The sequence below is a fragment of the Cimex lectularius genome, unplaced genomic scaffold (genome assembly GCF_000648675.2).
Source record: "Cimex lectularius strain Harlan isolate CLEC.00 unplaced genomic scaffold, Clec_2.1 scaffold372, whole genome shotgun sequence".
NCBI lineage: Eukaryota > Metazoa > Arthropoda > Insecta > Hemiptera > Cimicidae > Cimex > Cimex lectularius.
In genome coordinates, this window is record NW_019392954.1 from 116,064 (window position 1) to 136,814 (window position 20,751).

Here is a 20,751-nt window from a genome sequence, read left to right on the forward strand (position 1 = left end):
TATCGCATTCCCTCAACTCTTGTTTCCTTTGCTCGTGTCGGCAGTATGGCTCGGCTGACTTCTGGCAACGCTGTACTGGGCCTCGGTGTTCTACAGTGTTGGGCTGGATTGAGGAGTGCCTTCCCGGACTCTGAGATCAAGGAATCTCCAATGAGCTTGGAGGAGGTGTCGATGGTGACTAGACACCGACTCCTCCTCGATAAAGCCCTGCGCACAATACTAAGATTAAAACCATCAGTTGCGAGAGATCCTTAGGGTTCCGTTCTTCCAACCTTGGAACTGCCTCTGAGTCGGGGTTTGCGGGGGCTTCGCTCTGATGGAGCCGGGCTGCACCATTGACTTGTATAGTCTCAAGGCTTAATGACCAATAGGGTCGCAGCCTTTATTTAAAAAAAAAGAAGCTTTTTTTGTTTTTGAAAATTTCTTATCACATTTAATACGACCTCTCTCGTTATTTTGATATTTTACGCAAAATTTACCGATATGTAACAACCTTGAAATATATCTTTATGTAAGGTATTGGTTGAAATGAAAAAGTTAGTGTCACGAACGGGATTCGAACCCACGACCTTCGGCTAAATACGCTTCTGCTCTACCACTTGAGCTATCGTGACTTCGATCCTCTCGAACACCAACTCTCCATCACAACCTACAACCGTTCGAATTTTCCCTCTTTTTTGCCATTTTTCAACTATACTTTTAAGTAGTATATATTTTTTTACATATAAAACAATTTGCATTTGAAAACCCATATGAAAATTAACTACAATTAAAATTTAAAATGATGTAAAATGCTATTATGCTATCGTGACTCGGACACCACTTCTAATCTCAACCTACCTTTCGAAATTTCCCTCCTTTTTGCCATTTTTCAATCAATTTCATTTCCACCATCATTTTTTCATTTCAACCAATACCTTGCATAAAGATTAATTAATTGAAAGATGTTATTTGGTCAATCGGACCACGAAATACAATGGATTTGATAAGGAAAACGAAGTATATCATCACTAAAGCTCTCCGTGGCCATTTTAAAAATGTGTTAAAAAAATAATTGTGTTAACAACGATTTTCTAAATGAGATAAGATGCCTACGAGAAACGTTACAAAACCCAAAATACATTTCCAGTAAAATAGATCAAAATATTTTTTTAGAAATTCAGGTTTGTTTTCACCATCATTGAAAGCTTTTAAATACGGATTTTTATTAAGCAAAACGTATACGTTTTGGGGCTAGATTAGCTGGGCAAATTGTTTTTTCTCCGATGCCTACCATTCCACGGCAAAATACATAGGTCCATTGGTTTTTATCTTATTCCAACTTTATTTAGCCCGTTGATAACCTTTATTTCTTCATTTCTCCACTTTTAGCTTATGTCAACAATATTTAGATTTTATGCCTTACATTGTACCTTAGTGAGGTAAATAAGGATGAAATCAACAAAAAACCACTTGACGTTTTATTTATTTTTTTCAAGCTTCTAATTTATTTACGTTCTTGCATTACGTGTACAATTTGAGTTAAGCAACCCTTTGCTTTTGATGTCAAGGTTGAAGTTAAAAAAAACCCCATTACGTTTAAAGTGTTCTAAAGTTCTTGGAAAGTTTCCTGTAGGTCAGTCTAGAGCAGTTAACTCCATTTGAACTCCAATTGAAGGCATTAGACGGTGAAACATTTTAGGAAAAACACTTTTTTTATTTTGCCAAAAATTTGTATTCGGGGCATTTCCAACTTTATTTTTGTTAAAAATAAATTTCGTTCGTCGGTCGGTCAGATATTGATGTACCTTTATGTAGGGAAGAAAAGTATAAATTATTTAATATATTTTTTGTAGAGAAAGGTTGGTCGATATATTCCACCTACTTGAAGTGTGATACCACTTGGCTCTATATAGAGAGCTTGTAGGAATGCCACCCGATATAGAATTGTCCTTGAGCACGCCAGCGTGTATCTAGGTCCGAGTTCCGATTTTTGGAGGAAACAAGGTTGTTTAATTGTATAAAAACTGTTCGTTTTTTTTTTTGTCCCAATCGGGTTTTGAGTATGGATGTATGTATTGCCGTGAACGTGTAGTGTGAGAAGACCCATGGTAAAATATCGAGTTTCCCATCGACTCTCAATTTGGTAAGTTTATAATAGGTTAAGAGAGTGATGGCGGAACATCGAGTACTCCACCAACCTAACTGAGTGAAAGGTAAGAATGTATGCATTTATAAGTGAATGGGTTTGGTTTTAGGCACTGAATGAGGACTAACATTCGGACTAATAAGGTCGAACCTCGCCGGCTGGACGTAGAAGACCGAGGTGACCCCGGACTGCCAACACGGTGATTATCGATGCTTGCAGGCAGTTTATTCCAAATTACGAAAGCTGGAATTGCCGGTGCATAAGCTCAAATCTTTACACGAGTGAGCAGATGTGAGGTTATCAGTTATTAGCAATCATATATATTTTTCTTCAGCTCCTAGGGCCATTGGAACGAACTGTCTCATCTTTAATATTTTTTTGACGTATTCTCACTAAAATAGCTTTTCATTAATTTAGGTGATCGTACTTCCGAGATCTCTGCTTGTTAGCAAACCCTTCTACACCATGTGAGACAGGAAGATTATGAAAAGAATTAGCATAAATTCACTTTTAGTTATGATCAATTCAAATTTTATAAGTTTTCATATGTCTGTTTCTCAGTTTTGCAATAACAGTCCACTGTAAATAATATATACAATATTCTGTAGGGCCCCCTTCCTTTAGATCGAGACACCACTGGTGAATAATTATCCAAGTTTACCCAACACCAGTTCATTTATAACGCTGTTATTGAAGAAGCCCATCTGACTGACATGTGTCTTCTTCAGATAGGGGAAGCTACCCTAAAAATGAAGCTTTTCATTTTAGAAGATTATTTCTTGTAATTATGGTTTCAACTAGGTCCCATGTTTTTTTCCATGTATTCACAGGGATATATTAATTATCTTGCTTTAAGATTACAGTAATAAATGACATTATAATGAGACATTTTAGTTGGAAATTTCAAGGATCCGCCGTTGTCCTGAGCGACCAAGATAATGCAGAGATACTGAAATTTTGAGTCATGGCAACGGATGTCTAGAACGTGCTCGTTTGCGAAATGATAAACAAGTACAACCAGACGTTCTGAGCCACGTCCGAAGACTGAAAAAGCGGTCTGAGATTTTATAGGTAATTTGTATTCAATTTTTATGACATGTTACTTATTTTATGATTGTATAATAACGTACAATACACACGTTGTTGGCAAAGCCTGGAAGTAGAGAGTTTGAACTTTCACGTAATTTTAATAATGTTGAATTTGGATAAAATCGAGTGAAGTTATGGATTTTTAAGTGAAACAATCAAAAATCTTTATTTTTTGTTTGCTATAAAAAATCGTATTTAAGAGGTTTCCAAAAAGATTTTTTCGTCTTGTGTTTTGAAACTTTTTACATATCAAATCTCATTCAACACAATCCTGCATATTATTTTCTTAACCTACGTAAAATCACAAATTTTCTGATATATAATAATTTGAAATAAAACACAAGAAATGCAGAAACCTGATCTTTGACAAATAAATTAAATCGTGTTAAAGGTTTTTGTTTTCATCCTTATTTTTTTCATTTATAGTGAGTGATGTAAAATATAGCATAGAATGTAAACCTAGTTGACATAACTTTAAACTAGAGAAATTTACCTTTGAAGCGCTTGTAACGGGTTTGAATTTGAATAAAATTTAGAAGTGTTAAGGGTTTTTAAGTGGAACAACAAACTCCGGAAAAAATTGGTTCCGGCGAATCCAACTTAAAAAATCTATATTTTTTATTTGCTATAAAAAATCGAATTTAAGAGCTTTAATCTAGAATATAATAGAAATAACCATAAATCTATGATGGGTATTTAAAGAAGTCTTTCAAGGATTTGGACATTACTGGGAGAAGGCTGATATATAGGTTTGTAAGAGGTTATGTGACTAGGAGGATTGTGGGGTTTAGGACGGAGATTATGGAAGATTTCCATAGTAGAGGATATGGGTAGGTTCGAAGAATTGAATCTATGGCCATCTATGGGAGGTTTAGAGTATTCTGGAGTTATTCTTATAATATTCTCGTGTTCGGAGGATTTTTTTTTACTTGAGCAATCGTATATGCAATTTTCTTCAGACGTCTTGAAAAGTTGAATAGTGGACTAAGAAAAAGTGGGATCTTAGGATTTTTGTCTTACTTGCTGTACAAGTTGTATATTGTTTATATCCAAACGAGGAGTGTTCAAAATTGGTCGCGAACAGGTTAGATTTGTGCTGGTCGCTCTTGACCCATGACCCATTACTGACCCAGGAACCAGAGTTATTCGTGGAATTCACTATGCTGCAGCGATAGATGGATAGTTGGATACGTAGGAGACTAGTTAAATGGTTGAAATTTCACCTATCAGAAGGGTAGCGGGATTAGTTTCAGCTTTTTCTGGCTTAGCTTTTAGGAAGGAACGGATGTAACTTGGTAGAACTTGTTTCGATCGTGAATAGCGTATTTTAGAACGTAATGAGGATTAAACGCAGAATAATGTTTGTCAAATGTAGCAGTACATCATCTATGTTGGCAGTTTTCATTAGAGTATTTACGTTTAGAGAATAATTAAGGATATCTTGAAATGGTTTTAGTCAATTGAGCCGTGCAGAAGGGGTGGGTTTCATGGTTATGGAGGATATGTCATTTAGGCAGAAGATGGATAAGGTGATGGATCACATACGTGACGCAACGAATCTAATGAGGTCAGGAAGCTAAGGATTTTACCGACGTCAGGCTTGTTAAAAGACCAAAAGCCTCAAAAAGGAACAAATGCGCTTTTCAACAATGATGGCAAAGGGTGTCGGTTGCCGCAACGGTTTAGGCGTTGACACGGCGTTCATCGCTGTAAGGTAATGGTACCGGGTTCGAATCCAACCAAGCTTTTTTTCAAAAACACCGGCACCCTGAGGGTTTATATAAACTCAGCTGTTGCGAACCCTCGTTAAAAAAAGAGAAAAAAAATAATAGCACACGCAAAACGTTTTTCTTTAAAATCAATCAAAATTGTAATATATTCAAATTTTAAGTATCTTTAAAACTGGGACTTATTTCAATCCTATCTTGGGATCTTGACTTTCTACAGGCTTTGGGTGATGATGGGAAAACATAACTACTAATTAATAAATGTGGTTTAGAACTTAGACTTGTGATCACTTACAGCGCATGGTTTAATTAAATTTACAGCTAGGTTGTGGTTACAGGCACACATATAAACGTATAAAAGAAAATTATTAGAAAAACACACACTGTTCACAGGATAAATCGACTGTTTCGTTCCACACCTCCTCTGTTTTTCCCTATTTCCACTTTTTTAAACTTTTAAGTTAACGTTTTCTTGTACAAAAACCAATCCTGATTTATATGACATAATTCTCTTACTTGCATCCCCATTTCTCCGGGTCAACTCTCCTCTCTTTCGGGAAAGAACAATACTTTCCAATGCTGGAGTCGGAAGGACTTAAGGTGTGACTAAACAATATAAAATTGTTCAAACTCCACTTTTACTTGACGAATTTTAATTTTTGTATGTATTAATTTTACAAGAAAGTCTGTACTTCTGTGTCCTTTATAGAGTCTGTAGAGGTAACTTTCTCTTTGACTCATATCCGGCAGGAAATTATTATTATATTATTATCTAGTTATTCTTTCCCCACGCCGTTTAATTTTTTAAGAGACACATGACCTACCCCATGTTAACTCAGAACCTTGTTATAAGAGGTCTTTGTTATGCTGCGAACGTGTAACAAGGGACTTTGGCTTAATTGTTGGAGAGGGATTAAAGCTTTAGAGAGCTTCCGTTTTTAGATGACTCCACTTATTCTACATGGATTTTATTATGGTTCGAAATTCTGTTTCAGGACAGTCTTAATTTTCTCCTTAACCAACAAATTTAAAATTGTTCCGCATTTCAGCAATTTTTCCAACAGAGATCAGAAATTTTCATTTTTGATGTAATTTTATCAATATCTATTACATCTTCTTAATTACAAATTGGATGCTCTTTGGTATTTGCATGTTTTAAAATATATCATGGAACGTATTACAATCTGGTACCGTGCATTACTTTTTATCCGGGATTTTTTCCTTTTGTCAGAGATTTTGTTTCAACCCTGCTCGGAGCCAAAGAGTGGATGTTGACCGTAAAGCTCAGATACGATATTAAGTTGAATGCGCTTTGTGGGAATAGTTACTCACCCGTCACTTATTGCCCTTCGGGGATGAATCTCTCCCAGTTTTTCGGAAACGGTACAACAAACACATATAACTGAATTATATCGAAAGCTATTTTTTTTAACCAACAGACCTAAGTCAACATTTAAATTTATTTTTCGAAGTATCTTTAAGTGACCTGAAAAAATTAATTAAGAATTTCCTTTTCCCTGGCACCTTGAATGACAATTTTATTCTTGATTATATTTTCTTTTTTAGCTATAGCTGTTTTTCGTCAAAATAACCTTTTCAATTTCAATTTGACCTATTTACATTTAAAGATGATATTTTTTAATTTACAATTAACTCGTTATTTAAAGCATTAAAAAAAATTAAATATCATGTAAAAAAAAAATTTTTTAAAATGTACATTTGTCTACAAATCTTCCGACTTGAAATAATTAAACACATATACTATGCCATTATCCAGGAGAGTTACATCAAAACTTTTTGGCTCATGTAAAACTGGACAAAAAATAAAAATTTATGCTACTAAGAGTTTTTCCCAAAAACGGCTGAATTAAAGAAAAATATATCCTAGTTTTTGTTAAGAAATTTTTTAACCATTTCATAAAGGAATAATGCTTATTTTAATAATAATTTTGGTACAATTTTTAATATTGAATGTAATTAACGCTCATATAGAATTTTATAAAAGAACGCAATAATCATATTTTTTTCAAAATTCCTAAGTAATAGTAATAAAAATAATAATATTTATTTTTAAATTTAATTGAAAATTAATGTTTCGCTGTTAAAGATTGTTCAGTTAACTTTTTTGTATTAAAGCAAGGGTAAATTGAAAACTGAAAATGGTTAATCAGAAATTACCGAATGTTAATTTGAAGTTGTAAAGGTTAATTTGATAGAAAACATCAAAAATTGCTGAAAAAAGGTTACTTTCAAATTAAAAAATGTTAATTACCTTTTATAAAAGGTTTTTGTATAAAAATCGATTAATTTTAAGTGAAAAAGGGTCAATTTAAAGTTAAAATAGATAATTCGAAGTTATAGTGTTAATTAATTTGAAGTTAAAAATATCATTTTAAAGTCAAAAGGTTAATTTAAAATTAAAATAGGTTAACTTGAAGTTAAAAAAGCTTCAATTTGAAATTTAAAAACGTTAATAAAAGTTTAGACGATTAAGTTGAAACAAAAAAAATGTTAATATAAAGCTGTAAAAGGTTAATTTGGTTTAAAAGGGTCAATTTGAAGTTAAGAAAGGTTAATTTGAAATAAAAAAGGTTAATTTAAAATTAAAAAAGCGTCAATTTGAAATTTAAAAATGTTAATTAGAAGTTTAGAAGATTAAGTTGAAACAAAAAAAATTTGAAGTTGTAAATGGTTAATTTGGTTTAAAAGGGTCAATTTGAAGTTAATAAAGGTTAATTTGAAATAAAAAAAGGTTAACTTGAAGTTAATTTGAAATGAAAAATGTTAATTTTAAGTTAAAAAATGTTAATTTGAACTGAAAAAATGTTAATTTGAAGTTATAAAGGATTTATTCCATAACAAAGTAATTTCAAGTTAAAAAACTTAAATATGAAAGTAATGAACATTTTTTTAGAAGGAAAAAGGAGTTAATTTAAATAGAAAAATATCTATTTGAAGTTATAAAGGGTTAATTTGATTACAAAAACGGTCAATTTGGCAGGGTTATACTGAAATTTAAAACATCATAATTTTGAAATTCAATTTTGGTAAATCATGTAAGAACGTGACATTTATTTCCATTTTAAACTAAAGGGGAGAAGATTGTACTGTGAGGTATTGTTCCCGTTTTTTTACAAAATTATTTAACAGAAAATTTAAAAAAACTGAAATGGAGACATTAATAAAAACGGGGTGTTAATTTATTTTCTATGTTACAGATCACTGATCACCAACTGGTTCACTCTACCACCTTGTTAATTATCGCCAATATCAAGCCTGTATTAATTTGAATAATTGGCTAGGGCGTAAAGCTGATTGCTCTTAATCAATAGATCAATTAATACTGAATATTCAAGTAAATTCGACACGTTTATGATTCCATCATGATGATGGGGAGAATAATGGTGTATAATGAATCTTAGCCTGATTATGTCTTTTACATGCTTTTATTTACTTAGCAACGATATCTTCATTTATTAGGCTAATTAATTAATCTTTATGTAAGGTATTGGTTGAAATAAAAAAAGCCAGTGTCACGAGCGGTATTCGAACCCACGACCTTCGGCTAAATACGCCGCTGCTCTACCACTTGAGCTGTCGTGACTTCGATCCACTCGAACACCAACTTCCTATTTCAACCTACCTTTCTAATTTTTCCTCCTTTTTGCCATTTTTCAAGAGAGTTAAGACGGGAAGTTGGTGTCCGAGTGGATCGAAGTCACGATAGCTCAAGTGGTAGAGCAGCGCAGTATTCAGTCGAAGGTCGTGGGTTCGAATACCGCTCGTGACACTGGCTTTTTTTATTTCAACCAATACCTCACATAAAGATTAATTAATTGAAAGAAGTTATTTGGTCAATCGGAGACGAGATCTACTGGATCTAATATAAAACATTGAAAAAATTGGATAATCTAAGAAAATCCACTTTTTAACAGAAAGGTGGTAGAAAAGAATGATTTAGTACGTAATCCAAGGTAAAGGAAACTAATCCTCTTCCCATGTTCGTAACGTGCAACATATCATCGTATATCTTTAACCAGAAAAATTGAAAGCCGTGTCACAAGGAAAAAGACTACGAACGTCGGATCACCCATTTTAAAGAAACCTGTCTTTATTGATACTTAGCTCAAATTAGTCCCATAAAATGACGAGCTTTAGAAGTGTTTCAAATAATTTTGGAGCGGACTGCGTTCGATGAATGGCGTCCGACGAAGCGAAACTTTGATCAAATCCCGTCGTCCTCACCCTTTTTTCATTTCTGACCTTTGGCCTGTCGTTGGATTAAGGATCGGACAACATATTTTTCAGTACGATTTTGGTGGTAATTCGAACCCAGAACCGCTAGCGTGGCAAAAAGAACTTAGAGGACCGAGATGAGGGAACGGTTAGGACGCCCGACTCTCCCAACCTATAGGTTCCGGGTTCGGATCCCGCTACATCCCATGGAATTTCATTGATAAAAAATGTTGCAAAGTGGTTGAATGTTAAACCTTTTATATTAGAAGGTGGCGAATCAAGTGTCCTTATATAAGAAGTTTATTTCAAAAAAAGTTAAACAATAAGTTCGTAGGTGTTCAAGACTTACAAAAATTTAAAATTTTGTGCAATATAAGAAAAGTATACGATAGTTGATGGTAAATTTGTAGCCTGGAGACTTTTGGATTTTCTTTTACTTTTTAATAATTATAAACGGAGGCCAAAGTACGAATAATCAAGGTACGAGCAGAAGTAGAAGAAGGAGAATGAATAAAATTTATTGGCTTTTCAATTTTTTAAATCACATATGTGGTAAATGTTATTCACTATTTAGAAAGGAAACTTGTCTGGTCTATATTTTTTCCGTGTTTCAAAGAGATAAAACGAATGCCAAAAAATTATTTAAAACTTTGCAAAGTCGAGAAATCGTGCCCAGACTATTCCGAAACCATCCCAGGTTGTCCATTTTACTCCTAGGACCGAGGGTGAAAGTACCTTAATTGGGCGAAGTTTAAAACCACTTCCAAATTGTGCGGGAAAACTGGAAAAATGTGACAAAAAGAAAAGAAAAGCGTGCCCGCCAGGAAGTTATAGAGGTCTCGCTTAGTAGAGTACTTAATTGGATTAAAGAATATAAAACCGCATTAAAAGTTAATGTAAGTTACTTTTTTAATAAAGGATATGTTTCGCATTAAGGACACTGCTCTATAAAATCATTAAACTCTGAATTATTATTTTGTTTTCTCTAACTTTTAAATTATTTTCTTTCTAAACGAGTAATTGTATCAATTAAAATATGCTTCCTAATTTATAACAACTTTTTAGTTTCTAATAGGTTTTCGTTCGTTTAAGTATTTACTATGGAAAGGGCAATCGCTAAACAGAAAATGTAAGTTAATCAGTATAATTTTTTTTTAACAAGTAGCTTATATACGCTATTTTTATTAATTAACTTTTTATAAAATTCAATACTTTTCGGTCATATTAGTGTAAAAGTAAATAAAAAATTTTTGTCACCGAAGAATTTTATTTATTTACTTGAATGGAGGCCTTAGCCCGAATTTATTGTGAATGAAGTCTAGTATGTGAATGTAATTTATTAGCGCGAATGGAGAGGTTTATCCTCAATCTCCTCGAAGAATATCAAAAACTCTAAAGTAGTGTGAAAGTAGTTTATTAACGTGAACGGAAAGACTTCCCAACTATCTGGAGGAATTGCCAGTACTCTGGAGTAGTGCAAACGATGTCTTGTGTGCGAGTGTAATTTATTAGCGTGAATGGATGGGTATATCACCAATTACCACGTGCAGTATCGAGAGAGGGTTGTGAGAATACTAACCAGACTATCATGTTTTTGTCGTATTTTTATTTTCCCGTAAATATGTGATAAATGGAAGATGAATTCATGAAAAAAACCTCATACGTTTCATTTTATAACTGCAGTTCCAAATTATTTACAGATGCCAGGTTTAAGCCATATATGTATTCTGACGGTTTCTAATGGATTTTAAAGTCTTCTCAAAATCTGATGAGTCATTTAAAGTGGTCAGTATTTCTACGATTTGGTAACAAATTTGGAGAAAAAAATTGTGGGAAAATACTTTTTGATGTTATAAAAATTTGTCTTTGCGAATTTTGTTTCTTGTTAAATAATATTTTAATCTACTATATGGCAACAGCCGTCATATGCTTTTTGACGGTTTCTAATGGAACTTAAAGTCTTCTCAAAATCTGATGAGTCATTTAAAGTAGTCAGTATTTCTACGATTTGGTAACAAATTTGGAGAAAAAAATTGTGGGAAAATGCGTTTTTGATGTTACTAAAATTTGTCTTTGCGAATTTTGTTTCTTGTTAAATAATATTTTAATCTACTACATATATGGCAACAGCCATCATATGCATTTTGACGGTTTCTAATGGATTTTAAAATCTTCTCAAAATCTGATGAGTCATTTAAAGTGGTCAGTATTTCTACGATTTGGTAAGAAATTTGGAGAAAAAAAATTGTGGGAAAATACGTTTATTGATGCTATTTAAATTTGTCTTTGCGAATTTTGTTTCTTGTTAAATAATATTTTGATCTACTGCATATATGGCAACAGCCATCATATGCATTTTGACGGTTTCTAATGGAATTTAAAGTCTTCTCAAAATCTGATGAGTCATTTAAAGTGGTCAGTATTTCTACGATTTGGTAACAAATTTGGAGAAAAAAATTGAGGGAAAATACATGTTTTGATTTTACTAAAATTTCTCTATGTGAACTTTGTTTCTTGTTAAATAATATTTTAACCTAGTACATGGCAACAGTATTGTCATAGTCTGGGTAGTAAAATAGGTCCTAATTTAATTATAAATAATTTAAATTTTAAACTTTATTTTTCCTTTAAGCACTGTCTAAGGACGTTGTAAAGTCTAAGAATGTTCGTTTTTACAAAGTCGGTGTTATGCAGGGAGAAAAACAACATAGAATCTAACGAAATAGTTTTTGAGTAATAAAACTTTCTCGTACGTGCTATTTCCTCGTATTTGAATTTCCGCATTTATCACCAAGGAGAAAATATTTCTATGACAGGACACCTCCTGGGTTTTTTTGAAATAGGAACCTACCATGAATGCCAAGTAAGGGCACATTGAAAACTAGATTTGACTGCGTCACCGGTCAAATATCAATATTCAACCCTTCACATTCAACCCTGTCAAAAAGGGATGTTTTGTCCAAATTCATTTAAGTAAAATTCTACTGAAGTTTCTGCTGGCGTATTGGACTGGATTTATGCAAGCTCAAATCTGCACATGAATGTACTTTGTTTCTTGTTAAATAATATTTTACCCTACTATATGGCAACAGTATTTCATAGTCTGGGTAGTAAAATAGGTCCTCATTTAATTATAATATATGTACATAATTAAGCCTATCACTTCTCCCAGTCCAAAGCATTTCCAGCTTTTGTAATTTATAATAAATTACCTGCAACCCTCGAGAATCACCTATTTGCATACCATTCATTCAATTAGAGTCGTGGAGTACTTCATAAGTTTTTCCTCAACCACCCTCTACACATATTATATAAGTAACGTGAGGGTGGATGGAGTACTCAATATCCGCCTTCAACCCTCTCACACTACACATTCACGCTAATAAATACATTCATTATCCACACACACTAGGGTACACAACAATTTTAGCACTATATACAATAAAAGAACCCTGTTTCCTCCAAAAATCGGAACAGGTAACCCAGATACATGGTGCCATGCACGGTTTGCGTATCGGGTGGGAATCGTACACGCTCTTTACATAGAGCCCAAGAGGTGCACCCTTAGGTGGGACATATCGAGCAACCTTTCTCTACATGCCGGACAAATGGGCTCATATGGCCTAACCTTAATCGTGTGAGGATGACCCATTTGGTACGATTCAGATCCACCGAGGTCCACCTATCGAGAGTGCTCTTGATGCGCGAGAGCTTCTCTGCCGACCCCTTCCACCGACGCTGCCACCTCTTCACCTACTTCTGACGTATTTTATGAGAGGATACCTTAATAACCATACATAATGGTTTTATGATTTTATGGCTTTAAATGAATTTATGATGGAGTTGCGGGGGTTTAATTACAAGACTGACAATTCAAGAAGGAAAATAATGTGATATTTTACGAGTTTGTCGTTTTAGGGATAAGGACGGACGATCTTCTCCCCAATTTTCGGACCATGATTCATATTATCATAGGTTGTAATGTCTTTCTGGTTTATCTTTAAAAAATAATGGGTGAAAGAGATTTATTTCTCAATAAATCTTCCTACGGTAAATGTGGCTGTTTCAAGTGGATGGAAAAATGACCACCCCTCTTTTGGGATTGTTTAAAGATGATGTGTCAATTGGGGATCGTAGCAATAAATTGCTCATTGGAACTGTGGCAGGTTTGTGTTTGAAACGTGACCTAGCCGCTCTGGTAAATCACCGACATGCGAGGCAACCCGTGTTGTGTATTCTAGTGGGTGACCCGATCCCAGGTGAAAGGATGTATTTCATTCAACATTCATTGGATAGAGTTTGAAAGGCGTGGATTTATTTGTATAGCATACGGTTATCCTCCAGGGTTAAGCAAATAAGCGCAAATTTGAGTAAATTTCTCACTAAAGTCATAAAAAGTACAAGCGTTTTAACAGTAAGTGACATCCATTTTCTCACCGTGTAGAATATTTTTTTATTTTATAGTTAAAAATAACGCAGGCAGTAGCTTTTTAACAAAGCTGTTCCAGTCCTAGAGTTGGGATTGCTTTCTTGCAAATGAAGTCGTAGGAGTGCACCCGGCTTGTGACTTACTTTCCATAATTACTGTCCCCTCTGCTCTATGATCATTCCATAATTCAACACTATCGAGGTAGCATAGCAGACGCTTCAGGTTAAAGTGACGAAATAATTGAATATCGCCCCACCGTCAGACACACCACCTTGGATAAGGGTAAGATCGGAGTAATTCTCAATTATTTTATTTGTTTTAACTATTGATATTCAAAAGTTTCTATAATTTTTTTCCTTTAATCGGGTCGATTATTACCATTGGGGTATAGAAAATTAGGATTAAACTCGCTCGATCCCCCAGGTCGGCATATTCTCACCTTGAGTCAATTTCGGTCTTGAACTCCCAAGCTGCTAATGGTTGGATTTTATTGTTTCTGATCCCCAATTTAGAAACAATTTACACTCTCTATGAGAGAAATTTATTACTTTGGCAAATTAACTAGAATTAGCAGCAATTTACCTTTCCAGACTGGCCCCAGGTACAATTATGGCACACTGGGCCAGTTTAATTGTACTCTGAGGCAGCTCCAAAATTCAAGTTCGCTTAATAAAATCATTATTTTAAATACTTACTTGAATCGATATAAAGATAAACATCAATACAACAAATATTCTGCCATAAATAATTTATTATTTGTTAAACATCAAGACAATTTTCATGCACAAAATGTAAAACAAATTTACATATCAATTATAATGTAACATGCACCATTTTCGAACTAACGTGTAAGGGCTACTCTTCAAAAAGGAAACATTTAACAAACAGAAAATTATTTTCAATGTTAGGAGTATCGACCATTTTTCACTCACGAACACTTTGGATCAAGATATGGTCACAAAGAAATAAAGCAAATTCAGTTGATATGGCCTTCCATTGTGGTGATTAGAATTACGAATTGATTCTAGTGGTCACTTGATCCAGAGTGGTCATAAGAGAATTATTTATAATATTTAAATCAAAACAGACCATTGATAACCTTGCCATATGTACAAAGACATAAAAAATGCTTTATTTTGATATAGATATAAAAAGATATGCATTATCAAAAATGTATTAACTTAACATGCTTTTTTCTCGACAATAATGACAGATCAGAGTATATTTAAATTTTACATTAGAATTTTTTTTATACTCGAAATTGGATGCAACAGTGACGTGCTTATATTGAAACATCCACCATTCCTGAAACATACAAAGTATTAGATAATATGCCCACTTTATCGAATCAAATTAAATATAAAAAGACAACATATAATGCTTCTTCATTCACAGAGTCAATGTTCAAAACCTATTGGAAATACCATGGATCTGACTCGAATGCAATGGATTTTGACAGTCGTGCAAGCGACACGTACCTTTTTTTTGTTTTTCGCCAATACAACAACACAAAGTATTCGTCTTACGATCTGAAACTATTAACAAATCCATGTAAATGAATTCGAATTGGACAGAGAAAGAGCCATTAATTTAACGTGACGTATGTTGTGATTTATTTATTTTTGACGATTCTATCGGTGTAACTTGTTAAACTCGTAGAATTTTTCGGCCGTGGGTTCGGATCTCACCGTCGCCCCTGTGATATCCTTTCCCATCCACCGAAAAATTCTCTGCTTTTTTGCTTGGCATTTTAGCAAACACGATGTCATTAAGAAAAAGTACATTTAAAAAAAAATTGCGAAAAAAAGTATAATGTAAAGACTGTTTTATGGGCAGACACACTAAAAGAATTAAAATATTTATTTTTGAAAGTAATCGTGCAAAAATTATACATGCTTTTCATTATCTAATAATGAAAACAAGATGTGGTGCAAGTTTACTCTCTTAGGTTTTTGGTTGTGGATTCGATTCTCGCTGTCGCCCCTGGCACTTACGACCCTTTCACATAAAAATTCAGTTTTGGTAAACACTAAATCATTAATCAAAAAAATACATTTTACAAAATCCGAGGCAAAAACGTTTAGTGTAAAGTCTGTTTTAAATGCAGATACGACCAAAAAATTGAAATATTATTTTTTTTTAAATTTTCTCGCAAAAATTCTCCAGCTTTTTCTATATGATATATACAAAAGTGTAGAACAAATTCACGCTCTTAGAATGTTTTTGTTATTGTGTTCGATTCTCACCGTCGACCTTAGAATTTCCGAAGCCTTTTCTAAAAATTTCTTTTCTTTCTGGCTTGGGTAATTTGACACACATGATATTATCAATTAAAAAGTATATGTACTTTAAAAATTCTACGAAGACTTATCTGTAGAAAGACTGTGAGGATTGTTGTAACGTGTGATAAAAATTATACAGCAAGAATATAAAATTTAGGTATAGTAATAATAACTACAACAACAATTATTTGAACTAAAAATGAATACACTTTTCTGAGATATTCTTGAATAAATTTCTTAACAAATGATGAGAGTTAGAAAAAAATAAAAATACTATGAGGAAATAAAGATGAAAATTTAAAAGGAGGTATTTTGGAGACAAACCCTTCAGCCTTTATACCGAATAGCGTCCTCCCACTATTTATATCAAGACCCTAATCATCACAAAAAATTTTAAGTGCAAATTGAAACTAGCATTATTATAAAGATTTAATTCAGTCAAACCGTCGCCAAGTGGTAAATTGATATATAAAAGTTTATTCAGATTGATCAAATGATTTTCGAGAAAGGTGCACAAATGTAACGAGGGATTGTCCCATAAAGTTGAGATTGGTCCTTTCTGCCCTTAATATATCAATATCGATTTAATAACATGCTAAGTAAACAAAAACCAAAACTAAAAACATTTATTTTTATGAGAGAATAAGGTTCAGGAATGTATTGTTTAATTTATTATATATCAATATATACTATTGAACAATTACTGATCAGCATTCACCAAAAATTACTTATTGAAATTACTTTATAGCATTTATTGATCTTTTAGTTTTACGATATTTAAAGAAATTGTAGAATATAAACATTGGCCACGTTGTTTAGCATCGTTTCAATAAATAAATATTGCACAATAACGTCTTTTGCCATTACAAAATTCAAATCCACAATGTCATTAGAGTTCTATAAATACTTTTGTTTGCTGTCGGTAAAATTGATTAAATATCGCAATTAGTTTTAATTAAGAAATTTAATCTCTGACTGGCAATCACCGTATTGTTGGAGATTCAGATGTTTATTTTCCGAAGAGGAATTTTCCGAGGCGAATCTCTTTGAAAATGTAGCTCATTACTTTTCCCCGATTCGACATCGATAAAGCGACAATTACGGGGAATTACTCAAAATGGAAGGTTTATAAGGGATACATTGAAGGAAAATTGTATAAAAACAATTTTAATGATTCGCTGAAAGTAACGCGAGAAAAAGAAATACAACAGTAAACAAAGGCGGAACTTCCTTTTGCCTTCGGTCTTCATCAAAATTAATAAATGAGAGACCCTTAGAAATAAAAGGGAGAAGGTGTAACTGATTCGAGGAAAACTGTTTTTTTTCTGTTGTAACATTTTTTCTACCATGATTTCAATGTGCTTCCCATGGAAAAATTAAAGGATTTTATATGTTTTACAACGTTCCATATTAATAATTTAATTCCTTAAATTCACTAATTTCGTGGTTCGCTTGACCAATTAATATATTACAGTTAATTAAGGTTTTTAGTTGAGATAAAAAAGTCAATGGCACGAGCGGGATTCGAACCCACGATCTTCGGCTAGATACGCCGCTGCTCTACCACTTGAGCTATCGTGACCTCGAGGCTCGATCCACTCGGGCATCAACTTCCTATCTCAACCCCACCTTTTGAATTTTCCCTCCTTTTTGCCATTTTTCAAATGTCGTGTAATCGTATTTGATTCTCGGCGACAAATGAAATGGCTACGGAGAGTTTTAGTGAAGTATACTTAATTTTAAACTTATTAAATTCACTAGTTTTCGTGGTCCGCTTGACGAATTAATAGCTTTCAATTAATTAAGGTTCTTAGTTGAAATAAAAAAGTCAGTGTCACGAGCGGGATTCGAACCCACGATCTTCGGCTAGATACGCAGCTGCTCTACCACTTGAGCTATCGTGACCTCGATCCACTCGGACACCGACCTCCCATCTCAACCCCACCTTTTCAATTTTCCCTCTTTTTTGCCATTTTTCAAATGTCGTGTAATCGTATTGGAATCTCGGCGACAAATGAAATGGCCAGTGAATTTAATGAATTAAAATGAAGTATACTTCACTAAAGCTCTCCGTGGCCATTTCATTTGTCGTCGAGAATCCAATCCGATTACACGACATTTGGGGAATGGCAAAAAGGAGGGAGAATTCAAAAGGCGGGGTTGAGATGGGAAGTTGATGGTCCGAGTGAATCGAAGTCACGATAGATCAAGAGGTTGAGCAGCGGCGTATTAGCAGAAGGTCGTGGGTTCGAATCCCGCTCGTGCCATTGACTTTTTTATCTCAACTAAAAACCTTAATGAATTGTAATTAATAATTTAATTAACTATATATAATCTGTTTTTCCTGCAATTACACTAATGGACAAATTTAACGCACCACTCAAATTATTTAGATATCTATTATCGTTCTACATTAGTTACAGGTTACAGGTAATTCAGCGCTATCGTAGTCAAAATCAACAGTAAATAATGCTTTGTTTACTTCCTTTGTTTACGTTTGTACTGATTAATCCCATTTGCACAAAAATTAGCATTGTGCCCTTCCATTCTGCTACGCCTAAAGATCGCTTTCAGTCAGTTCACAAATAAAAAAGCTAGTATCACGAGCGGGATTCGAACCCTTCAGCTGTTTTAACCACTTGAGCTATCGTGACTTCGAACCACTCGGACACCAACTTCCCACTTCAACCTACCTTTCGAATTTTCTCTCCTTTTTGCCATTTTTCAACCAATTCCATTTCAACGATCATTTTTTTTTCATTTCAACCAATACCTTACATAAAGATTAATATTAATTGAAAGAAGTTATTTGGTCAATAGGACCACGAAATATAATGGGTTTTTAAAATGATTATTAGTTTTTGAATTTTCCGTTTTTTCTTTTTGTTTGTAATTAGGTAATAAACATTTTTTAAATGTCTTATTTTTACAACCAAACCTATTTTTAGTATTCAAAATACAAATAATTTTTAATGCGTTAATATTTAAGGGCGGTGCGTTAATTTTGTCCAACAGTCTATTATCGACTAAACATGACATATTATAATTATTATTGCTTTGATAATACTAATACGAAAATGTTTGTGGGCAAGATAAAAAATATATTTATTTTGCGTTACCATTTTCTTCTCATAGATTATGGCTACCTAGAGGTTAGTCTACCTTAGGCTTCAAGTTAAGGTTAAGGACGGAATGGATTATATAAAACGCATCCTTTTATTCGTTAACAATAAAAATTCATTAGGTTAGTAATTATAGACTATTTACCGGTTTAGCTTAGTTCACGGCGCTGCAAACTACAATTTATGAAGTTCGGATTGTGTCGCGGGTGAGGTAAACAATCAGCTCTGAGAATTCGCCCCACGTATTTAATTAAAAACCCACCAGAAATCACGAATAATTTGTTTTGTTTAATAAAAAATAATATAAATTTGGTTATTGTTTTATTTGATTTTATTCCGATTTAAATAATATTACCGTGAACGTAGCTAAAACAAAAGCGTTAGTATTTCGTAATTCGATATCAACGTTTTCACCTATATTAGAGTTCCCGTTGGTCGTCTGAGAAAATTTATGTTACGAAAAATAATGCATTTTGTAAAGGAACTCTTGTGCTAGGGAAAATTAAAGAAATTCCAATAGCTGGAAAGTGCAATTCCACGCCGACAAAGTTAAACGTTTTGATTCAATAATAGCTCCTTCTGGAATCTGTACGCTGCCAAACTCTGGGCATTGGACGATATGAAGGACCATGACAAATTTCCCGACAGGTTCTTAGAGCCGGAAACATCCGAAGCAACGCTATGCGGCGCTACCCGATGCTACCCGACGCCTTGTCACGTTTTGGTAGGGTGTGCACATCTATGCGACGTCAAGTTCACGCCACGTACAGTCACACAGCGTGTATCACAAATCAGTATCACAAACGCCTCTTTTGTTCCTTATGCATTATTTTGAGCAAAACCATGTAATAAATTGTTAGTTAAATTTCAAGTTAAACAAAGAAACCTTTCTTTTTATTATTTATTTTATATAACGTTCATTATTAATTGTAATTAATTTTCATGTGGTATTTTATTATTTATTTATTTATTTATTTTTTTTAATTGGCCTTATGATCTTTGCCTATTAGGCATGACGAATCTCTTATATATATTGTTCAAATTGGGGGTTATCGGGAAAAAAGGGCCAGAGGAGACGGTGGGAATCGAACCCACGACCGCGGCGTGAGAGTCTCTCATGCTAACCACTCAGCTACCGCGGTCCCCCGGTGGTATTTTGTATGTTAATCAATTTTAAATGTTTAAAACTTTCTCCAATTAAAAGAAGAATCCGTTGTCTTTATATTTAAATATACATAGGTTTTAATTTTAAAATTGTAAAATAATTGTCACGGACTAATACGAGCTCAATTATTTTTCAAGTTCAAAAAATGACAAATAAACAGGAATTTTACATTGCCAGCTTATGTTTCACACCACATCCAAAGTTTTTTCTTATGCTTTAATGATTATTTGGAGATTGTGAGATGCGGTCTGGTGTGTCGTAGGTTTCAGAAGAACATTTTCTTCATCGTGCCACGTTTCGATCTTTATTGAGATCATCTTCAGGACCTGGGATTTATAAACATTGTTTTAATTATACAAATACATGTAGGATGTGAAAAAAGTGAATTTATACAATGCTAGAGATTTATTATCACTTTTTTAACATCCTAAATGTATTTGTATAATTTAAACAATTTTTATAAATCCCAAGCCCTGAAGATGATCTCAATAAAGATCGAAACGTTGGCACGATAAAGAAAATGTTCTTCTAAAACCTACGCCACATCAGACCGCATCTCACCATCTCCAAATA

At 33.5% G+C, this 20,751-nt stretch overlaps 1 protein-coding gene across 1 annotated transcript in view; it reads right to left on the reverse strand.

Annotated features, from left to right (window-relative positions):
- The window catches only part of LOC106663391 (head-specific guanylate cyclase), a 199,626-nt gene that overhangs the window by 75,307 nt on the left and 103,568 nt on the right, over positions 1-20,751 (reverse strand). The window contains exon 4 of the mRNA XM_024229455.1: positions 15,088-15,144. Coding sequence (XP_024085223.1) covers positions 15,088-15,144 — 57 coding nt within the window. The remainder of the gene's footprint in view (positions 1-15,087; positions 15,145-20,751) is intronic.